Source organism: Metarhizium brunneum, chromosome 3 (genome assembly GCF_013426205.1).
Source record: "Metarhizium brunneum chromosome 3, complete sequence".
NCBI classification, from domain to species: Eukaryota; Fungi; Ascomycota; class Sordariomycetes; order Hypocreales; family Clavicipitaceae; genus Metarhizium; species Metarhizium brunneum.
This window is the reverse complement of record NC_089424.1, coordinates 1,413,250-1,433,036: the sequence shown is the minus strand read 5'-3', so window position 1 is coordinate 1,433,036 and position 19,787 is coordinate 1,413,250. Positions and strand designations below refer to the sequence as shown.

General features: G+C 49.5%; 4 protein-coding genes across 4 annotated transcripts; 2 read left to right on the top strand and 2 right to left on the bottom strand.

The window, feature by feature from the left end:
- Positions 1-5,718: 5,718 nt before the first annotated feature.
- Positions 5,719-7,434, top strand: csn-1 (COP9 signalosome complex subunit 1; the record flags this gene model as incomplete). The annotated part of the gene is made up of 5 exons (XM_066130630.1): positions 5,719-5,788; positions 5,861-5,905; positions 5,992-6,272; positions 6,356-7,117; positions 7,186-7,434. The coding sequence occupies 5 exons, from the start codon at positions 5,719-5,721 to the stop codon at positions 7,432-7,434; spliced, it is 1,407 nt and encodes a 468-aa protein (XP_065986874.1).
- Positions 7,435-8,098: 664 nt separating this feature from the next.
- prpf18 (Pre-mRNA-splicing factor 18) lies at positions 8,099-9,233 on the bottom strand (the record flags this gene model as incomplete). Its single annotated transcript, XM_014688794.1, has 2 exons — positions 8,099-8,422; positions 8,526-9,233. 2 exons carry the CDS (start codon positions 9,231-9,233, stop codon positions 8,099-8,101), a joined length of 1,032 nt encoding a protein of 343 aa, XP_014544280.1.
- Positions 9,234-10,618: 1,385 nt separating this feature from the next.
- G6M90_00g056930 (uncharacterized protein) lies at positions 10,619-11,029 on the bottom strand (the record flags this gene model as incomplete). Its single annotated transcript, XM_066130629.1, has 4 exons — positions 10,619-10,672; positions 10,742-10,857; positions 10,918-10,953; positions 11,017-11,029. The coding sequence occupies 4 exons, from the start codon at positions 11,027-11,029 to the stop codon at positions 10,619-10,621; spliced, it is 219 nt and encodes a 72-aa protein (XP_065986767.1).
- Positions 11,030-11,913: 884 nt separating this feature from the next.
- On the top strand, positions 11,914-19,536 carry spp42 (Pre-mRNA-splicing factor spp42; the record flags this gene model as incomplete). Its single annotated transcript, XM_014688792.1, has 1 exon — positions 11,914-19,536. The coding sequence occupies one exon, from the start codon at positions 11,914-11,916 to the stop codon at positions 19,534-19,536; it is 7,623 nt and encodes a 2,540-aa protein (XP_014544278.1).
- Between the last annotated feature and the right edge of the window lie 251 nt (positions 19,537-19,787).

The following is a 19,787-nucleotide window of genomic DNA, read 5'->3' as shown; positions in this document are numbered from 1 at the left end:
TCCGCGCCTTTCTACGAAATTACAGGCCCGGTTGACACAGACGTCCAGGTATTTACTCTCAAATATGAGCCGTTGACCGGACGGTTGCTTGACATCCACGGGTGATGGCGTTGCACCTAGTCATTAGTTAGTCACTAATCACAGACCACACCATTGCGGGTTTTCAGAAGCGCTACGAGAGGATGGTACCATTGATCTGGAGGTGCGTTGACTCCGCATGGCTTAACTCCCTCGCGCAGCTCACGGACACGAGCTGACGCTGCGGCAGCAACATTTCTCAAAAGTGGATAGTTCTACGCGTACTGTTTCGGGCCCGTAGTTGGCCTTGAAGGCCAAATTGGGTCTCGACAACAGGGCCAAAGGCATTATTATGTACTTCTTTCTGCCACCAGCCTACCACCACTACTCCGTACATACTCTGTGGCCTCCGAGACCACTCCACGGCGGCCCAGGTTCGTACAAGAAGACATCGACTGGTTCCTGCGAAAAAACGGGGTCCTCAGTGCCAACAAATCCACAACGGAGCATCCATACACATCCGAACACCACCCAGAAAACCCCAGTGCCTGGTGGGAATAACGGAACCAAGCGGGGCCACCGTGAAGTGGGAGGGGTTTTGACCAAGATCCATCGTAGTACTAGCAGAGATGCCTATGGCAATAAATGAGCAATCACGCAGCTTGCGAAGTTCAAGGAACCACCTGGAGCAGCCTTTTGACCAACTCGCTGGCAATACAATACAATACGGGCACAAAAATCCTCGCAAGTTGGCATAGACGGCGATAAGCAATGGGTTACGATCTAGGGCTAAGTTTACGACTTAAAAGGCTCAGCACCGAAGACCACGGAGCTTGCCACTCCGTAGATGTTTGGATCGATATTGACAGCTACTTAGCTAACAATGAAACGTGTTAGGCTATCCCTTCTCGTCCCATCCATCACAGGTGACTACAAAGGAACCGAGCGTCAATAAGCAAGCTGCAGCATTGGTCAGGTATTTCCTGCTGAACAAACTGAATATCGGAATAAGTCACCGTACCTGGACAAGTGGACATCGTCAACCGCAATGTTGGACATTGATTGGCCTGAAAATGGAGCATGCTGGAGCCACAGACGGTTAGTGTACTCCGTCCCCCCGTGTCCATGCCGCAATACCATTTGGATCTCCAGTGGTGAAGTTGGTGGACTCCGGTTGGCGCACGGTATGGAATCAAATGCCCACTCCCGATAAACTACTCCGATCAGGCATTCGCAGAGGCCGGCATTAAGAAAGTGAGGCTCCCAACGAACGTTCTGCATCTATCAGTAGCCGGGGCCGGGCCCTGTGTCAGTTATTAATGACCACAAATTTACATTTAGGCGTTGGCCCTCAGTAGCGGAATCTATCCCCTCTGGGCGCCAGGGCCCAAAGGACCAAACGAGGTAGTGGGCATCGCGCGATACTACAACATACTACAGTATATCAGTGTGTATTTGGCGACGAGCAAACATATCTCTCTAGCCGGCTATCCAAGACTAGAATTCGGCTTTCCACCGTGTGGAAGGTGACCGTGCGCAACATCAGACGTCAAGTGTTCGTGCGAGGGGCGACGTGGTGGTGAAGCAAATGGCGCCACCGCGTACGCAAACCTGGCTTGCCCGGTTCGGTACCGACGTGCTCCTACGTTTGCTGGCCCCTTGGATCACACAAACGATATGTCGGGAATATGGGAATACCACACTATAGCGTTTGGGCTGGTTGGCCTGGTCCGCCTTCTGCAATCCGGCACGATGCTCCACATGCGAAAAGATGCCGAGCTACAATGTTCAATAAAGGAAATACATGTATGTATGGACCGACATGTCAATCGCTAACAACTCGGTCATCGCAAACATCTCCTAACTCGAGAAATGAAACCGCCCAAGATACCATATATACACCTGGGTACTTTGTGCCCTGACATGCCAATTTGCTTATACAAGAGGCAACAAACTCTGATCAAGCTAATAGAATTGAGCTGCATGTTCCAGCAAGTATGAATCTTTGAAGCTGTCCAGTTACCGCGAAGCCAGAAGTGCCGGACGTTTGACTCCTTTGTCAACTGACACAACTTCCTACCATTAGAACAACTCCAAGAGAGTGGTTGATCCTCTTCAGAGCTTACGAGTCAAATTTATTAACTTGCAAGACGGCATCCGTGTGACGCTTTCTGGAGAACTACTTCATCATCGCAATATCTAGATGCATAGCTCCTGAAAAAGATGCAGAATGACCACGGCGAGCACGACTGTCGCAGCAATCGAACTCCGAACCATCACGGCCCGTGGAGTTCGGGCAGCCACAGAATTCGATCGCGAATGGATCAGTGCCACGCCGACCCAGAAAAATAGAAATAATCAAAGTTCGGAGCATTATGGGTGTAGAAACGGCTCAGACCAACATGCATACTACTTTAGCCACTAGCTGTACTCGACGTTGGGGCATCAATTCACAGATCGTGGTGTGCCGTCCAAGAGTCTCTAGAACACAAGTCACAGCGTTTAACGGAGGGACCACTGACAAAGCGAGCCGGGAGGACTAGGACAATCTTGTTTATGAAGCAAGACGAGGTATCCTTTCCCGTAGGCTATTGTTTACACTTCCACCGATATAGATATTCTGTTAGGAATATGGATTGATATACGACAGAAATAGCGCTATCTCATGAGAGCGATTAGCCTATGGCACAGATCAACAGGCTTGGTCGATTGTGTGGCGTCAAAGTCTCCAGCACCAGAGCTTTCGTCAGGCCGCTAGCTTTGCTCGATGCCAAAATACGGAACCCTTTATCGGCTATAACGGGTCGCAAGAGGCTCCAGAGTGGGCTTGGATCCAGCTACGAGTGGCAAAAGGGTTTCTAGAGTAAGACACCAGCGACAGAGAAATATGGCCGAGAAGATTCTCGACAGATGCCAGGCTATGGCCAAGTTGGCGACGCCGCCAGGTCTCCTCACCATTCTCCTTCCTCGCTTACGTGGAAAAACCAGTTTCTCATTGCCAAATTCGTGCTCTATACCGAAAAACGCATGAACAGGTGACAGGTATCATGCAAGAAATCATTCTGAGACCAGGCAACGCACAGGGATGGAGCCGCCTCAAGGTTTGTTAGGTTTCCGACTTGTTGGTCGACAGAGCTGGATCGGGCGCAGGATCCCAAGCAGCCAATAAACCAAGGCCAAAACAGCAACTACAATAAATGAAGGCTCGGGTTTGTTTGGGTTTTGGGTTAAGGTTGAGGTTTAGATAGCACAAACCGGAGCCTTTGCGCCACACATCAGACTGCAGCATTGCTGACTCTATAAATGGACTGAATTAGTATTGCAGTCACTACGACGCCAACAAGACATGTTTTTTCATCGGTCCCATGGTCTGAAACAAAGAGAACGAGAACCATGAATGCAACAGTGTGTTTTGCTGATTCGTTGCATCATTACATGACGGTTTGTCCACGCCAAGACCCTACTCCCGGCATTAATTATCAATAAATACTCACTTGCAAAGCTGCAATACAGTCCCGCGTCTGGCAGTGCAGACTGCGTAACCCTCACGTTCCCCGTATACTAGCGTTGTGATTTCGAGGGCAGGGCTCTAGAGGCTCATGTTAGGGAGAAGAAGGGGTGTTGGCAATTTCATCATCTGGTTCTCCCAACCATTTGTTCGTCTGGCTCATACGACTCGAAGCAATCCCGAGTCTGTTGGCGCCGGGCCAGCGCAGCGCGGCACCTTCGTCCCGATCGTTCAAACATAAGATCAATACACGCAGCGCCTCACCGTCCCAGGTGCGACGCTCTTCCTTCTTCTCACTGGCCGTTTTTTCTCTTGTCTCACTTTTTTGCACTGCCTCATTGACGCGCCCTCGAAATCTAACCTTTGAATTCTTATGAGGAAAACGACTCCGTACTGCGTAAGGGCGCAGCGGATGTATCAGATTGGCCCCGCTTGGCAACGCACGCCTCCGACGAGCTGCCTTTTCTATCATAAAGGGAGCTAGAGTTGCCGTATGAGCCGAGAAGACGGATCTGGTCCAACGACGCTCCCAGATGGTTCCTATCGCCGACGGTGGCGGATGGGAAACACTTGCCAGAACAGGCAGCCTGGATGGCATGTCGCTGGCATCTCAAATACTTGGACACATGGCGGATACACACACTTGCCGTACCAAAGCCAAATGAGGAGGCGGCCATGTGCTGTTCGACTGAAAGGACGCGACAATTGTTTAAGCGACGTATTCTGTTCGATAGTCGACGTCCCGTCGTTGTGCGCCGCGTCTCCTCCTGGCTCGCTGTCTTCCATAGCCAGGAAGCGCCATGAACTCGCCCAAGAGTTTTTTCTCTCTTTAAGGGTGTGCACGAGGGATCGGGCATTGCACATCATGCATGTCTAGGGGCGTTGCTACATATTTCCTGTCTTATACACGCCTGTCTGGAATGAGATAGCATGGCCGATGTCCCGAAGCTGAAATTTGAAGATTTAGACGGGAAAGAAAAAGAAAAAGGACGCCTCTATCTATCAGCCGCCTTTTCCATGTTCCACCCAGTCATTGAACGCATGGAGCGGCCATGTCAACCCGGGATGGCCGTTATCCCATCTGTACATACGCACTCGATATGTCCACAGATCGCCAAGCTGAACCAGTTGGAGGCGAGGAGACATCCCTGTCGCCTTGTTGCAAGCCGCCGGGAACTTGGAATCGAAGTGAGGGAGCGGCTCTAGTGGATGGGCGTTAGCTCAAACACTATTTACTGTTCCATATCAGTATGCATTGTTAGTTAGCGAGTGCATTTGCTGGAGCGCAGAAGCAGGCTCTTATTTAATATCATTCAAGTCAAGCGTTTCCTTGTACTATGGTAAGCGAGGTTGTTGACCAAGTCTCAAAACCCCTAGTACCTGCCTAGTAGTAACTAACTTTGTACAACATTCCTACTCCAATATAACACGCATCGCAGGGATGCCCAGGTGGGCTGGAGTAGCAGCGAACCCGTGCTTTGAGAGTCCGCTTGCCACCGCCCGCACCTTTGCGTCGGACCAGTAATTTCACGCCTAAATTTATGTATAATTCAGTGGGTGGCCGGTACGGAAACGACATCGAGGCCAGGGACATGATGCTAACGGGCAAACGCGGGAGCACAAAGGTTTAGCGAGCTGCTTGACTCTGCGCCTGGGATCAACTGATGGAATTGCCCCACATTGGAAAGACGGTGCTGAGCTGACAACTCACAATGGGGAATAGTGCGCTCACGCCGCACCAGGTACCTAGCTATCAGGCTTGATATACAATAAAATATAATATATTAGAGTATACATTATAATAGGGACATTCACTTTAGTATAAATTACTTAATTATATATGGGGATAGTATGCGAAGTAAATACCAGACAGTACATCGCGGGGGGGCACAACGAGTGAGCCCGCCGAGCAATTCACCACCAGACCACAGCTGTGCTGCGCCTGTGCTTGCAGGCAGCGAGCGCTTGGGCGCTTGGGCGCTTGGGTTTCTCCGCCAAGCACGCTGACGCCAACCTGACGTTTGAACTTGACCCCTCGAGTGCTGCTGCAGAACAGCTGTGCGACACATTTCCAAGGCCTCACACGTGCTCATGCTCCATTGTCTAGACATTCAGCCCTGTCATCGTCAACCTCGCCACCGTTAAAGTCAACAACGCTCCAAGCTGGCGCGGTATTGGCTTCCTCAGTCGTCATGGCAGCTTCTGACGAAGTTCTTGGCTACCTTGCCAAGCAGAGCAACTTGGGTGGCGTCGTCGTACTTGGTATTCGAGCTCCCTCGACTTTCCAAATCCTTGGTGCTTAAAGCCGCTAACTCCTCCAACTCTCCTTACTAGACTTGCCGAAGCTTGACCTTGGACTCTATATCCAAAATTATGTCGGTATGATGCGCCCGGGCACAGCAACCATAACAATCCCGTGCCTCAAGGTCATGCCTCCCAACCAGTGCTGGGCTAACCTTGGCTAGGCCGAACTCGCTTCGATCGCCTCTTTCTAATCGGCCAGAGCTCCGCGGCGCTTTGTGTTGAGGCTCTGAAAGCTGCTGTTGTCGAGGCCAAGGCAGGAAACGATGTCAACCGTTATCGCGATGCGTGGGATGCTTTAAGGACAGTGGCACCAAATGATCCAGAAGCCCAGAGAGACGATGCGTGGATAGAACGAACGGAGATGGCGAACAAGGCCGAGACGGCAAGGCTCGAGGGTGAGCTGAAAGGATACAGAAACAATCTTATCAAAGAGAGCATCCGGGTTCGCATCCCATGTACCCCCAAACAAGCAAGCATTTGGAAATTACTGGCATTCATAGAGCTAACCATGGTATCACTATTCAGATGGGTAATGAGGACCTTGGCAAACATTTCGAAAGCATAGGAAGGCTCAATGAAGCCACCGAGGCGTATACCAGGATGCGTCAGGATGTGAGCACCACCAAACATATTGTCGATTGTGGCATGCACCTCGCCAACGTCTCTCTCCACCGTCGCGATTATGCCATGGTATTGAACAACGTTGGTAAAATCACAGCTGTGCAGAACGAGGATGATGAAAGGGCACCGCAGGCATACACAAGAATTGCCTCTGGAATTGCCCTTTTGGGCATGGATCGCTTTGAAGATGCTGCAAAGGCCTTCTTGAGAACAGATTCTACCGTACCTCCAACGGAATATAGCCATATCGCCAGTCCTAACGACGTCGCCGTCTATGGTGGCCTTCTGGCCCTTGCTACCATGGATCGGAAGGAACTTCAGCACCTAGTATTGGACAACCTGTACTTTCGCACATTTCTCGAGCATGAGCCGCACATTCGAAAGGCCATCAGCCTATTTGTGAATGGTCGATATTCGAACTGTCTCTCTATATTAGAGGGTTCCCGGGCAGATTATCTCCTGGATGTTTATCTGCAGAGCCACGTCCCAGCCATCTACTCCAAGATTCGCACGAAGTGTATCGTTCAGTACTTTGTTCCATTTTCGTGCGTTACGCTAGAAAGTTTAGATGCAGCATTTGCGCAGCCAGGCACATCTATTGGTCCCGAGCTAGTAAAAATGATCCGTCAAGACGCATTGAAGGCGCGTATCGATGCGAAAAACAAGGTATGAGAGATCCACGGCACCACATGCAGATCCAAAAATATTATAATAATACTAAGCATCTCCTTTAGCTTCTTGTTGCCGTCCGGCCCGACGCCCGGCTCGTGATGCAGAAAGAAGCACTACTAGTGGCCCGGAATTACGAGCGGGAAGCCAAGGAACGATTGCGCCGTATTAGCCTGATAGCAGCTGAACTAGATGTATCGGGAGGTAAGAAGGCAATCTCAGGTGGTGCTGCCAGTTCAAGCTTGGATGAGGCTTGGTATGACGAGAATAAGCAATCTTCCCCCCAAGGGGCTGAACTGGAAGCGGCAAGCTGAGGCAGGCAACCAAATAAGCGTAAGCAGCCATTCAAGCGTCAGGAATCCAGTTCCTGTTTGATATTACTCCCCAGAGCTTGTCTCACCGAAATCTCGTACAATGAGACTGGTCTATACCCGCCCAATTGATGTAAGGATGGTGTAATCTTACCCTGAAATAGCCCCCTCTTGTGGCTACGCTCAGCATATGGGCACTGATGGTGTCAGTTCTGGAGGGGCGACTATAACGGCACGATAACTGATACATGAGAGATGATGCATAATGACAAAACAGTGACTTGATATTTGCGTATTAATTTTTGATCTCATTCCCTTTGTTGCAGCAGATCAACAACGCAGCAACGTATTGCTTATCGGACCAACATGCCTGAATGGCTTGCTGGTGGATGACGAAGACATCACATTCATACTTAAATAGAGATGGCACACGTTTGCTAAAATATAATCAATTCTATGGGTATCAATGTGCGTTTTTGCAGTTTACCATATCCGTCATCTAGCTTACTTCATGTTCACCCATACACTACGACTCCCAAGTCCAACTCCATCTATACCGCCCATCCATCCCATGTGTAGTCATAACACACACGTGTAGACGCCGGACCGTCCCACCCACTGATGATTCTTGGACCTTGTTCCAGTTCACCTTCATCCCATGCGGCGCTCAGCCCATCAGCTGTCTCAAATCCGTCGGCGGCCACCTCACTTGGGCAAAGGTAAGACAGCGCTTGATGCTCTGCAAAATCTTGCGCGTAACCTCATCACCCATGACGTGACCCTTCTCGCCGTTGTGCAGCTTCTCGCGAGCGCTTCTCTCGTGGATACCAACCATGGTCACGCCAATGGGCCAGGCGGCCTTGCCGATACTCAAACGGAGATAGTCGTCGTTGGCGTCGACGTAGCGTCTTTCCTGAAGGGCCTGCACGATTTGCACCACCGGTACGAGGAGGGAGTCGTCCACGTCGTTGGATTCGAATTTGCGAAAGAGCTGTCATCTGCTTAGCATATTGGAAACTTTACAACTCGCTTGGTGTCCCTCTTTTTTTCTTTCTATTTCTTTTGAGTAGAGCAAAGGCAGTCTCTTTACTTACCGGCTTCATATTTTCTCTGGTTTGCACCATGGCGCTGTACGCCGTCTTGCCGGCGCTCGTTTCGCTCTTCTCCTCCTCCATGGTCCTCTCGTACTCTGTGAGCACCATGGTGAAGTAGCTCGCGAGCTGTCTGAACAGCCACTTCCTCCCGTCTCTGTCCGCGGGCACCGTCCCGTCGACCTTCATGTCCTTTTCCTCCACCAGCGCCAGCGTCGTCGGTATGGGGCCCATGCTCATCACCGTCGTCAACTTCCTGTACCTCCTTAACTTGGCAGCGTGCGATTCCCCGAAAAGCATCACCGGGTGTCCTATTTCTCTCAATTTCTCCCGCAGCTCTTCCTCCGGGACATCATCTTGCACGGCCTGGCCTTCGTCTTCCTCCTTCTTCTTTACGAGTTCCGGAAGCCCTAGCCGCTTTCTCCTCGCTCTTTCTTCCTCCTCTTCCCTCTCTTCTTTTAGTTTCCTCGACTCTTCGGCTAGTTTGCGTCTCTTCTCTTCGCGGGCTGCATTCTCCGTCGCCAGCTCTTCCTCTCGTTTGCGCTTGGCTGCTGCTTTCGCTTCGCGCTCCTCCTCGAGGGTCTTTTGCTCTGCTATGTATGCCTGTTTCCGCTCTTCTTCGATTTCAGATCGTTTGAGGTATTTTTTGGACGAGTCGTTTGTTGTTTTGGCCTTGGAGAGCTCCTTGTTCATGAGGGACGCAAAGTCCATTTTTAGTGTTGCGCGGCCGCAAAGCCCGATTTACAAAGCTTGGAGAAGTATATCGAGTCGTGGAAAGATTCAATTGAGAGATTGATTGATTCTGCGGAGCTTCTGCTTGTTTGTAGAGTTTTATGTATGTGATGGGCGATTTTGTCATGGTCATGAAGGTGATGGAAGTTGTCTCGAATGTCGTGAGTTCTCCATATCGATTGCGGGTATTTGCCGGATAATCTGCCATCTTCTCACTGTTCTCAGTAGCACAATTGCGTCGTTTTCAACTCCCGATGCGCATCTGCGAACAATGGGGACATGATTATCAGTCGTGGAGAATCTGTTTCTTTTTCTTTGTCGCATGGTGGTTATCGTATCTAGTCATGTCTGTGGCTTCAGATGATGGGGACCGTGACCCCCCTGCGCCTTTTCTTGTTCAGTTCTTTTATCGAAATGGAGGCTTTTACAGGTGAGAAGCACAGCGCGAACTGCTCATGTTTTATTTGATGGGGTGGATCTTGATGATTTATATCTTTTGACTAGGGCGGATGAGTTTGCAACCCGTTCACTTCCACCACACATTTCAGTTTACACTTGGCCAAGTTGCACCTTAAACGAGCTCGCTCTGGAGCTGGCGGCTGCCAAACCATCAGCCCTCCCATACCCAGCTATTGGAACAAGACTGTCTTTCCAATTAGTATGCCCTGACTTACGTGGCATCGGCTCAGTCAACAATGCCCATCCACGCTACGCTGTGAAAGATCTTGGCAGCATAGTCATTGGACAAAACCCTCCTGGAACCACCGACCCCGAGTTGGCTGAAGTCGGAGGAAGTGCTTCCCGCGGTGCGTCAAACCCGGATAAGACGCTTGGAGAAGCCCGATTCGTGGTGGGGGACTACATTTCGTGCGCTATCTTACCCCCATTGGATGATGGATCTGTGGCACCGGCATCTGCTGCTAGGAGGGACGTAACTGCAGGGCATAGAGAAAGCAGGGGGGGCAGAAGCAGTGGAGGACCAGGTTTTCACAATCGAGAGAATGGTTTCGGTCGAGGCAGCCGTGAGGGCAGGGGAGGAAGAAGGGGAGGTGGAGGGCCAGGAGCAAGCATGCCAATGGGAGAATGGAGGAGAGGGGAGAGATTGCCGGATATGCCTCCTTCCAGACCACGAGGCGGCGGCGGTGGACGATGGTGAACGGTTAATTTGGAGCATGGCCAGTCCCTCCGTCTGGTTTAACGAGCGACCTTGTAATTACTCAATATACCCAACGCATGAAGGCTAATCAACAGTCAATTGTCACTGCAAACGAGCCCTTCAAACTTCACGTCAAACGGAAGTGTCTATTCCGGCCCCAGAACCAACTATGTACATCCTTTAATACATTCATCGCGACCCAGACCATCTATCGCTCGTAGATGGTATCGCCCCGTCTCTTTGCGCGAAAATTGTAGAGACCCTATAACAAAATCAGCTTTTTCTTCTCACACCCTACTGTGGGATCAACTCGACCAAATTATCTACTCACGTCGGTCTTGTAGGCGACATAGCCGAATATGGCAGGCACAACAGCCACATACATAAAGGTGATTCTAGCTGTTCGCGGAGTCCATCGGAAAAAGTGGTGTCGAGTCTTTTGCATAGCTATTTCACCTTCGTTAGAACCCATAAATACTAACGTTCGAAGTCGGGGATCCCACGCACCCTGGTGCTTGAGGTAAGCCGGGTCCGGCTTTACGTCTATCACGCGCATCGAGTTAGCTTCTGGATTATAGGAATCAATCTAAATTTGTTTGGACCTACTGAGGTGCGCCATCTTATCTGGCCGGCCGAGTGGCGTCTCTCGCGGTGAATTGATGGAACTAATGTCGTCGCGATCGGAGTGCTTGAAGTTGGTTGCTAGGATTGTGGTGGTCAAAGATGATGCGGGTTAGGTAATAATCAGGCTTGTTTTGATTGGCTGATGGTCGGTACATGGTTGTACCAGTACCCTGGAGGTTAGCCACTTGAAGAGATGAACTCGGAAAATGTACACTGCTCTTCAAGCTCTTAGTCGCAGTGGGAGGTGAGGTTAACTGTATTATTCACTGGAAGCTTTTTTTGCTTTTGGTATTAGTTGTTTGAAATTAAATTCCGTGTCTTCAGTTAGTGTTGATGATGACTGTAAAGTAGGCAACAATTGTAAGAAGCACTCAACGGACGGTGCGAGAATCCCAAGGGACAATGCGTCACATTTCAACCAGTTATTTATTTTTGGAATCGGGTACAGAAAGGACAAAAAAATAAATAAACAAACAACACACACAATTTATGACAATATACCTGAGACTTCTTTTTAAAACAGCGTCACAAAACTTGTGGTTTTTCATGAAAGCAATAATGCACTCGAAAATCACGTGATCCAATTTATGGGTCTGGAGCTAAGAGCTTGACGGCAGAAAATTGTCGTGACAGAGGCGACATCTTTCACCTCGTTGGAGAACGCCGTTTTGGTCGCCAACGTGCCATCTTGCGAATTCGGCATCCTATTTCTTGAACAGGAAATCGCGAGCTGTACTGTTTTTCATTGTTTCTGTTCGAAGATAGGGGTGAAAACAGAATAAGCGTATCGAGACACGCGCCTCAGCGTGCAGCCTCCTCGACTGGCACACCATCGCATATTCACGAAGCGACATCACCTCATCACGTCGCGATTTCATCATGTCGGGCATCCCTCCGCCGCCGCCTCCAGGCTGGGGAGCAGCCCCCCCTCCTCCTCCACCACCTCCCCCATCATCGTTGCCGCCTCCTCCTGATACACCCGCGCCGCCAGCTCCTCCGCCCCCTGGCTATCACCCTCCGTCCTACCCTCAGATCGCCAAGTTTGCACAAAAGAAGAAAGAATGGCTTAGGGATCGCCGAAACAGATTTGGAGAGAAGCGAAAGGCCGGCTTCGTCCAGACTCAGAAGGCTGATATGCCGCCCGAACATCTTCGCAAGATCGTTAAAGATATCGGAGATGTGTCTCAAAAGAAATACACCAATGACAAGCGCAGCTATCTTGGCGCTCTAAAGTTCATGCCACATGCAGTCCTGAAACTTCTCGAAAATATGCCTATGCCCTGGGAATCAGCGCGTGAAGTCAAGGTTCTGTATCATGTCAACGGATGTCTGACCTTAGTTAATGAGACTCCTCGCGTTATTGAACCCGTCTTCTTTGCGCAATGGGCAATGATGTGGACCTTCATGAGGAAAGAAAAAGCCGATAGAAGGCTTTTCAAGCGTATGCGATTCCCGCCATTCGACGATGAAGAACCGCCCCTGTCGTGGTCCGAGAACATCGAGGACGTGGAACCTCTAGAGCCTATTCAAATGGAGTTGAACGATGAGGAAGACGAGGCCGTTTATGAATGGTTCTACGACCATCGGCCACTATTGGATACCTCGCATGTTAATGGTGCGAGCTACAAGACATGGAACCTCACCCTACCTCAAATGGCAGCTTTGTTCCGTCTCAGTCGTCCATTGATTTCTGAAGTTGTAGACAAGAACTACTTCTACCTTTTCGACCTCAAGAGCTTCTTAACTGCAAAGGCTCTCAATGTTGCGCTTCCAGGTGGACCGCGTTTCGAGCCGTTGTACAAGGATATCGATCCAAACGAGGAGGACTTCGGCGAATTCAATGCTATAGATCGCATCATCTTTCGAACTCCGATCCGTACTGAGTTTCGAGTCGCGTATCCATTCCTGTACAATTCTCTCCCAAGAAGCGTACACCTGACGTGGCACTCGCACCCACAAATCGTATTCAACCGTGCTGACGATCCCGACTTGCCAACTTTCCTTTTCGACCGACGAATCAACCCCATCTCATCCCGAACCGTGGCGCCCAAGAATGTTGAAATCACTCTTGAGGACGAACTTTTTGGACCAGGAAATAATGAAGAGCCTGAGGAGGATGCGTTCGAGCTGCCTGCTGCGGTTGAACCCTTTCTTGCCGACGAAGAGCTTGAAAACGAGCATACATCCTCAGCCATTGATTTATGGTGGGCTCCTTTCCCGTTTGATAGACGCTCTGGAAAGATGGTTCGCGCTCAGGATGTGCCTCTGATCAAGCAATGGTACTTGGAGCACCCGCCCTCTGACCGACCTCCTGTGAAGGTTCGAGTTTCTTACCAGAAGTTACTGAAGAACTTCGTTCTCAATGAGCTTCATAAGAAGAAGCCCAATGCACACAATAATCAGAACTTGTTACGCTCTCTTAAACAGACTAAGTTCTTTCAACAGACAAGCATTGATTGGGTTGAAGCTGGCCTTCAAGTCTGCCGACAAGGTTTTAATATGCTTAACCTCTTGATCCACAGAAAGAACCTGACATATCTTCACCTGGACTACAACTTTAATCTGAAGCCTGTGAAGACACTAACAACCAAGGAGCGAAAGAAGTCTCGATTTGGAAATGCATTCCATCTTATGCGTGAAATTTTGAGGTTGACAAAACTGATTGTGGATGCCCAAGTTCAGTACCGTCTTGGAAACATTGATGCCTTCCAGCTTGCTGATGGCATTCATTACGCTTTCAACCATGTTGGACAGCTCACCGGAATGTACCGATACAAATACAAGCTCATGCATCAGATTCGTACTTGCAAGGATTTGAAGCATCTGATTTATTATCGATTCAACTCTGGTCCAGTGGGCAAAGGTCCTGGCTGTGGTTTCTGGGCTCCCTCATGGAGAGTGTGGCTCTTTTTCATGAGAGGTATCATCCCATTACTCGAACGATGGCTTGGTAACCTCTTGTCTCGTCAATTCGAAGGTCGACACAGCAAGGGTGTGGCAAAGACAGTCACGAAGCAGCGAGTCGAGTCTCATTTTGATTTGGAATTGCGCCAGTCTGTCATGTCTGATCTGATGGACATGATGCCGGAGGGTATTAAACAAAGCAAGGTCAGCATTGTGCTTCAGCATTTGTCTGAAGCTTGGCGTTGCTGGAAGAGTAACATCCCCTGGAAGGTCCCGGGCCTGCCTGCGCCGATTGAGAACATTATTCTTCGATATGTCAAATCAAAGGCTGACTGGTGGATTTCTGTTGCTCACTACAACCGTGAACGAATTCGTCGTGGAGCAACCGTGGATAAGACTGTCGCGAAGAAGAATGTTGGACGTCTGACTCGACTATGGCTCAAGGCTGAGCAAGAAAGACAGCATAATCACATGAAGGATGGCCCATATGTGTCTTCCGAAGAAGCCGTCGCCATTTATACGACTACTGTTCACTGGCTGGAGTCTCGGAAATTTTCTCCCATTCCATTCCCCAGCGTTTCGTACAAGCATGACACCAAGATCTTGATCCTGGCCTTGGAGCGTTTGAGGGAGGCTTACTCAGTCAAGGGTAGACTGAACCAGAGTCAACGTGAAGAGCTGGCATTGATTGAGCAAGCTTATGACAGCCCCGGCACCACATTAGAAAGAATTAAGCGGTTCTTGCTCACGCAGAGAGCTTTCAAAGAAGTCAATATTGATATGAACGATAACTACAGCACGATCAATCCTGTATACGATATCGAGCCCATAGAGAAGATCAGCGATGCTTATCTTGATCAGTACTTGTGGTATCAAGCTGACCAGCGACATCTGTTTCCCGCCTGGATCAAGCCATCAGACTCTGAGGTGCCACCGCTGTTGGTCTACAAATGGGCCCAGGGCATTAACAATTTGAGTCACGTTTGGGAGACAGAAGATGGAGAATGCAACGTAATGGTTGAAACCGAGCTTTCCAAGGTCTACGAAAAGATGGAATTGACGCTTCTCAATACCCTACTGAGACTCATCATGGACCATAACTTGGCTGACTACATTACTGCCAAGAACAATGTGCAACTGACATACAAGGACATGAATCACGTCAACAGCTATGGTATGATCCGTGGTCTTCAGTTCTCAGCCTTCGTATTCCAGTTTTATGGCTTGGTCTTGGATCTGCTCTTATTAGGACCTCAGCGTGCCAGCGAGATTGCTGGCCCTCCCCAGAGCCCCAACGATTTCCTGCAGTTCCGTGATCGAGAGACAGAAACAAGGCACCCAATCAGACTCTACAGTCGTTACATTGACAAGATCTGGATCTTTTTACGATTTACCGCCGAAGAGTCTAGAGATCTTATCCAACGCTTCCTCACTGAGCAACCTGATCCTAACTTTGAGAACGTCATTGGATATAAGAGCAAGAAGTGCTGGCCGAGAGACTCTCGTATGCGTCTGATGAGGCATGATGTCAACTTGGGACGTGCAGTCTTCTGGGACCTCAAGAACCGTCTGCCGCGTTCAGTCACCACCATTGACTGGGATGACAGCTTTGTCAGTGTCTACAGTCGTGATAACCCGAACCTACTGTTCTCCATGTGCGGATTTGAGGTTCGGATTCTACCAAAAATCCGAAATCAGAATGATGAGTTCCCCGTCAAGGACAGCGTCTGGTCTCTCATCGACAACACCACCAAGGAGAGAACGGCACATGCTTTCTTGCAGGTCACGCAGGAAGACATCCAGAAGTTCAATAATCGTATCCGACAGATACTCATGTCGTCTGGCTCAACAACCTTCACTAAGATTGCAAACAAATGGAATACCGCACTGATTGCTCTCTTCACCTACTATCGTGAAGCAGCAGTCTCTACGGTTGATCTTCTTGATACCATTGTCAAGTGTGAGACGAAGATTCAAACCCGTGTCAAGATTGGACTTAATTCCAAGATGCCGTCTCGTTTCCCTCCAGCTGTTTTCTACACTCCCAAGGAACTTGGTGGCTTGGGCATGATTTCGGGCTCCCATATCTTGATTCCTGCCAGTGACAAGCGATGGTCTAAGCAGACAGACACGGGTGTCACCCACTATCGCTCTGGTATGACTCATGACGAGGAAACCTTAATACCCAATATTTTCCGTTACATCATCCCTTGGGAGGCAGAATTCATTGATTCCCAGCGTGTCTGGACAGAGTACTCCCAGAAACGACTCGAGGCCAACCAGCAGAATCGTCGTTTGACGTTGGAAGATCTTGAAGATAGCTGGGACCGTGGTCTGCCCAGAATCAATACTCTTTTCCAGAAGGACCGTAGCACCCTCAGCTTTGACAAAGGTTTCCGAGCTAGATCTGAGTTCAAGATTTATCAATTGATGAAGTCCAATCCTTTCTGGTGGACTAGTCAGCGACACGACGGAAAGCTATGGAATCTCAACGCCTATCGCACCGACGTGATCCAGGCCCTCGGTGGTGTTGAAACCATCTTGGAACACACACTCTTCAAAGCAACGGGATTCCCTTCCTGGGAAGGACTCTTCTGGGAAAAAGCGTGTCTTGCGAACGGCACGATGCTGCTTCGATATGATCACTCTCTAGTTGCAGTCGAAGACGTCAGGGAGGGTGATTTGCTTCTTGGGCCTGATGGAGGACCTCGACGTGCGTTCAATGTGGTTAGCGGCAAAGACCGACTTTATCGCATCACGATTGGCAGTGGCAAAGAAGATCTTGTGGTTACCTCGAATCATATCTTGGTCTTTCATGAGGTGAAGAGCGACTCTGATCAATATTATGATGATATTGAGATGACAACCGCTCAATATGCGGCGCTTGAGTCTACAGAGAGGAGCAAGTACAGGCTCTTTAGCTGCCCTGGTCTCAACTCCCCCCAACCAACATCTCCCAATTCTGCTGCGGGTCGCTTTATCCCTCAGTCTCATAGCTTCGTGGTCAAGGATGTAGTGCTGGAAACAGAAGCTACGGAATGGGCAGGTTTTCGAGTCGATGGCGACCAGCTCTACCTACGACACGATCATCTTGTGCTTCACAACAGTGGTTTTGAAGAGAGCATGAAATTCAAGAAACTCACAAATGCGCAGAGATCAGGTCTTAACCAGATTCCAAACCGAAGATTCACGTTGTGGTGGTCGCCCACCATCAACCGTGCGAATGTGTACGTTGGTTTCCAGGTGCAGCTTGATTTGACTGGTATCTTTTTGCACGGAAAGATTCCCACCCTCAAGATCTCCTTGATTCAGATATTCCGAGCCCACTTGTGGCAGAAGATCCATGAATCCGTTGTAATGGATCTTTGTCAAGTTTTTGACCAGGAGCTGGAGTCACTCGGCATCGAGACAGTGCAAAAGGAAACAATCCACCCTCGAAAGTCGTACAAGATGAACAGCTCTTGTGCTGACATTCTTCTCTTCGCAAGTCACAAGTGGAACGTCACCCGTCCCTCGGTTCTGTTTGATACGAAGGATGTCATTGAGCCGACCACTACGAACAAGTTTTGGATTGATGTGCAACTTCGATATGGCGATTATGACTCGCACGACATTGAACGATATACTCGTGCGAAGTACCTTGATTATACTACCGACAGTTCAAGTATTTATCCTTCTGCAACGGGCTTGATGATTGGTATTGATCTTGCTTACAATCTTTACTCGGCCTACGGCATGTATTTCCCCGGTCTGAAAGTTCTCATCCAGCAAGCTATGGCCAAGATCATGAAGGCCAATCCGGCACTTTATGTCCTGCGTGAACGTATTCGCAAAGGCCTGCAACTGTACGCATCTGAGAGCAATCAGGAATTTCTGAACTCGCAGAACTACTCTGAGCTGTTTAGCAAGCAAACTCAGCTGTTCATTGACGACACCAACGTTTACCGTGTTACGATTCACAAGACATTTGAAGGCAACTTGACGACTAAGCCAATCAATGGCGCCATCTTCATTTTTAACCCTCGAACTGGACAACTGTTCCTGAAGATTATTCACACGAGCGTTTGGGCTGGTCAGAAGCGTCTTGGGCAGCTCGCCAAGTGGAAGACCGCCGAAGAAGTTGCTGCTTTGATCCGATCACTTCCCGTGGAAGAGCAGCCGAAACAGCTTATCGTTACAAGAAAGGGCTTATTGGATCCCCTCGAAGTTCAGTTGGTCGATTTCCCCAACATCTCTATCCGAGCATCTGAGTTGCAACTTCCCTTCCAAGCTGCCATGAAGGTTGAGAAACTGGGAGACATGATTTTGAGGGCCACTGAGCCTCAAATGGTGTTGTTCAATCTTTATGATGAGTGGCTGAAGACTATTTCATCATACACTGCGTTCTCTCGTCTGATTTTGATTCTCCGCGCGCTTCATGTCAATCCAGACAAGAGCAAGCTCATCCTTCGGCCCGACAAGACGGTAATTACTCATGAACACCACATTTGGCCATCAATGTCCGACGAGGATTGGATTAAGATTGAAACGCAGCTTCGAGATCTCATCTTGAATGACTACGGAAAGAAGAACAATGTCAATGTTTCCAGTTTGACCAGCAGTGAAGTCCGTGATATCATCCTGGGTATGGAAATCTCTGCACCTTCCCTGCAGAGACAACAGGCTGCAGAAATCGAGAAGCAGCAACAAGAGCAACAACAGCTCACTGCTGTCACGACCAAGACGCAAAATGTGCACGGTGAAGACATTATTGTCACAACTACGTCGCAGTTTGAGCAGCAGACGTTTGCCTCCAAGACTGAATGGCGGACAAGAGCCATTGCAACCTCCAACTTGCGAACTAGAGCCAAGAATATCTACGTATCTTCTGTCGACAATGATCTGGACGACATCACCTACGTCATGCCGAACAATATTCTGAAGAAATTCATCACGATTGCGGATCTGAGGGTCCAAGTGGCAGGATATCTCTATGGCTCCTCTGCCCCTGACAACGAGCAAGTCAAGGAGATAAAGTGCATCGTCATGATGCCTCAAATAGGTGGCCTTCGCAACGTACAGCTTCCTCAGCAGCTTCCTCGCAGTGACTTCCTTGATGGCATGGAGCCCCTTGGTGTCATACATACCATGTCTGGGAGCGAGCTGCCATACATGTCCGCTGCCGATGTTAGCGAGCATGCCAAACTGCTGGATGCCCACAGCGAGTGGGACAAGACAAACACAGTGACCGTTTCCGTTTCCTTCACACCCGGCAGCGTCTCCCTCTCGGCCTGGGGCCTTACACCTCAGGGGTACAAATGGGGAGCTGAGAACAAAGACACCCAGAGCGATCAGCCACAAGGATTCACCACGACCATGGGAGAGAAACGAAAATTACTGTTGTCTCCGAGATTTAGGGGTTTCTTCCTGGTGCCTGATGACAGGAGATGGAACTACAGCTTTATGGGCAGCGCTTTTGCAGGCATGGAAAAGAAGCCGGTTCACGTGAAGCTCGACACACCCCTTCCATTCTACAGCGATCAGCACCGACCTATTCACTTTCATAGTTTTGCTGAGCTGGAAGATATCTGGGTAGACCGGACTGACAACTTCGAATAGCCGAGCTTGCTACGGCATCTTCCACTTTCCTGGTCTCAATGCAGCCACGGACGCCCACTTTCGGCTTTCAAGCATGCCGGGTTCCCCCCTGCGTATCCTGATGTTTCGGAGTTTTGCGATGGATTGAACATTTCTGTTTATATGTATTTGCTTTTTTTTCCCCTTTTCTCTTTTCTTTCATGTTGTGACTTACTAGCATTATGCGACCGAACATGGCTGAGGAATACCCACCAGACATTATGTTGGCGGTT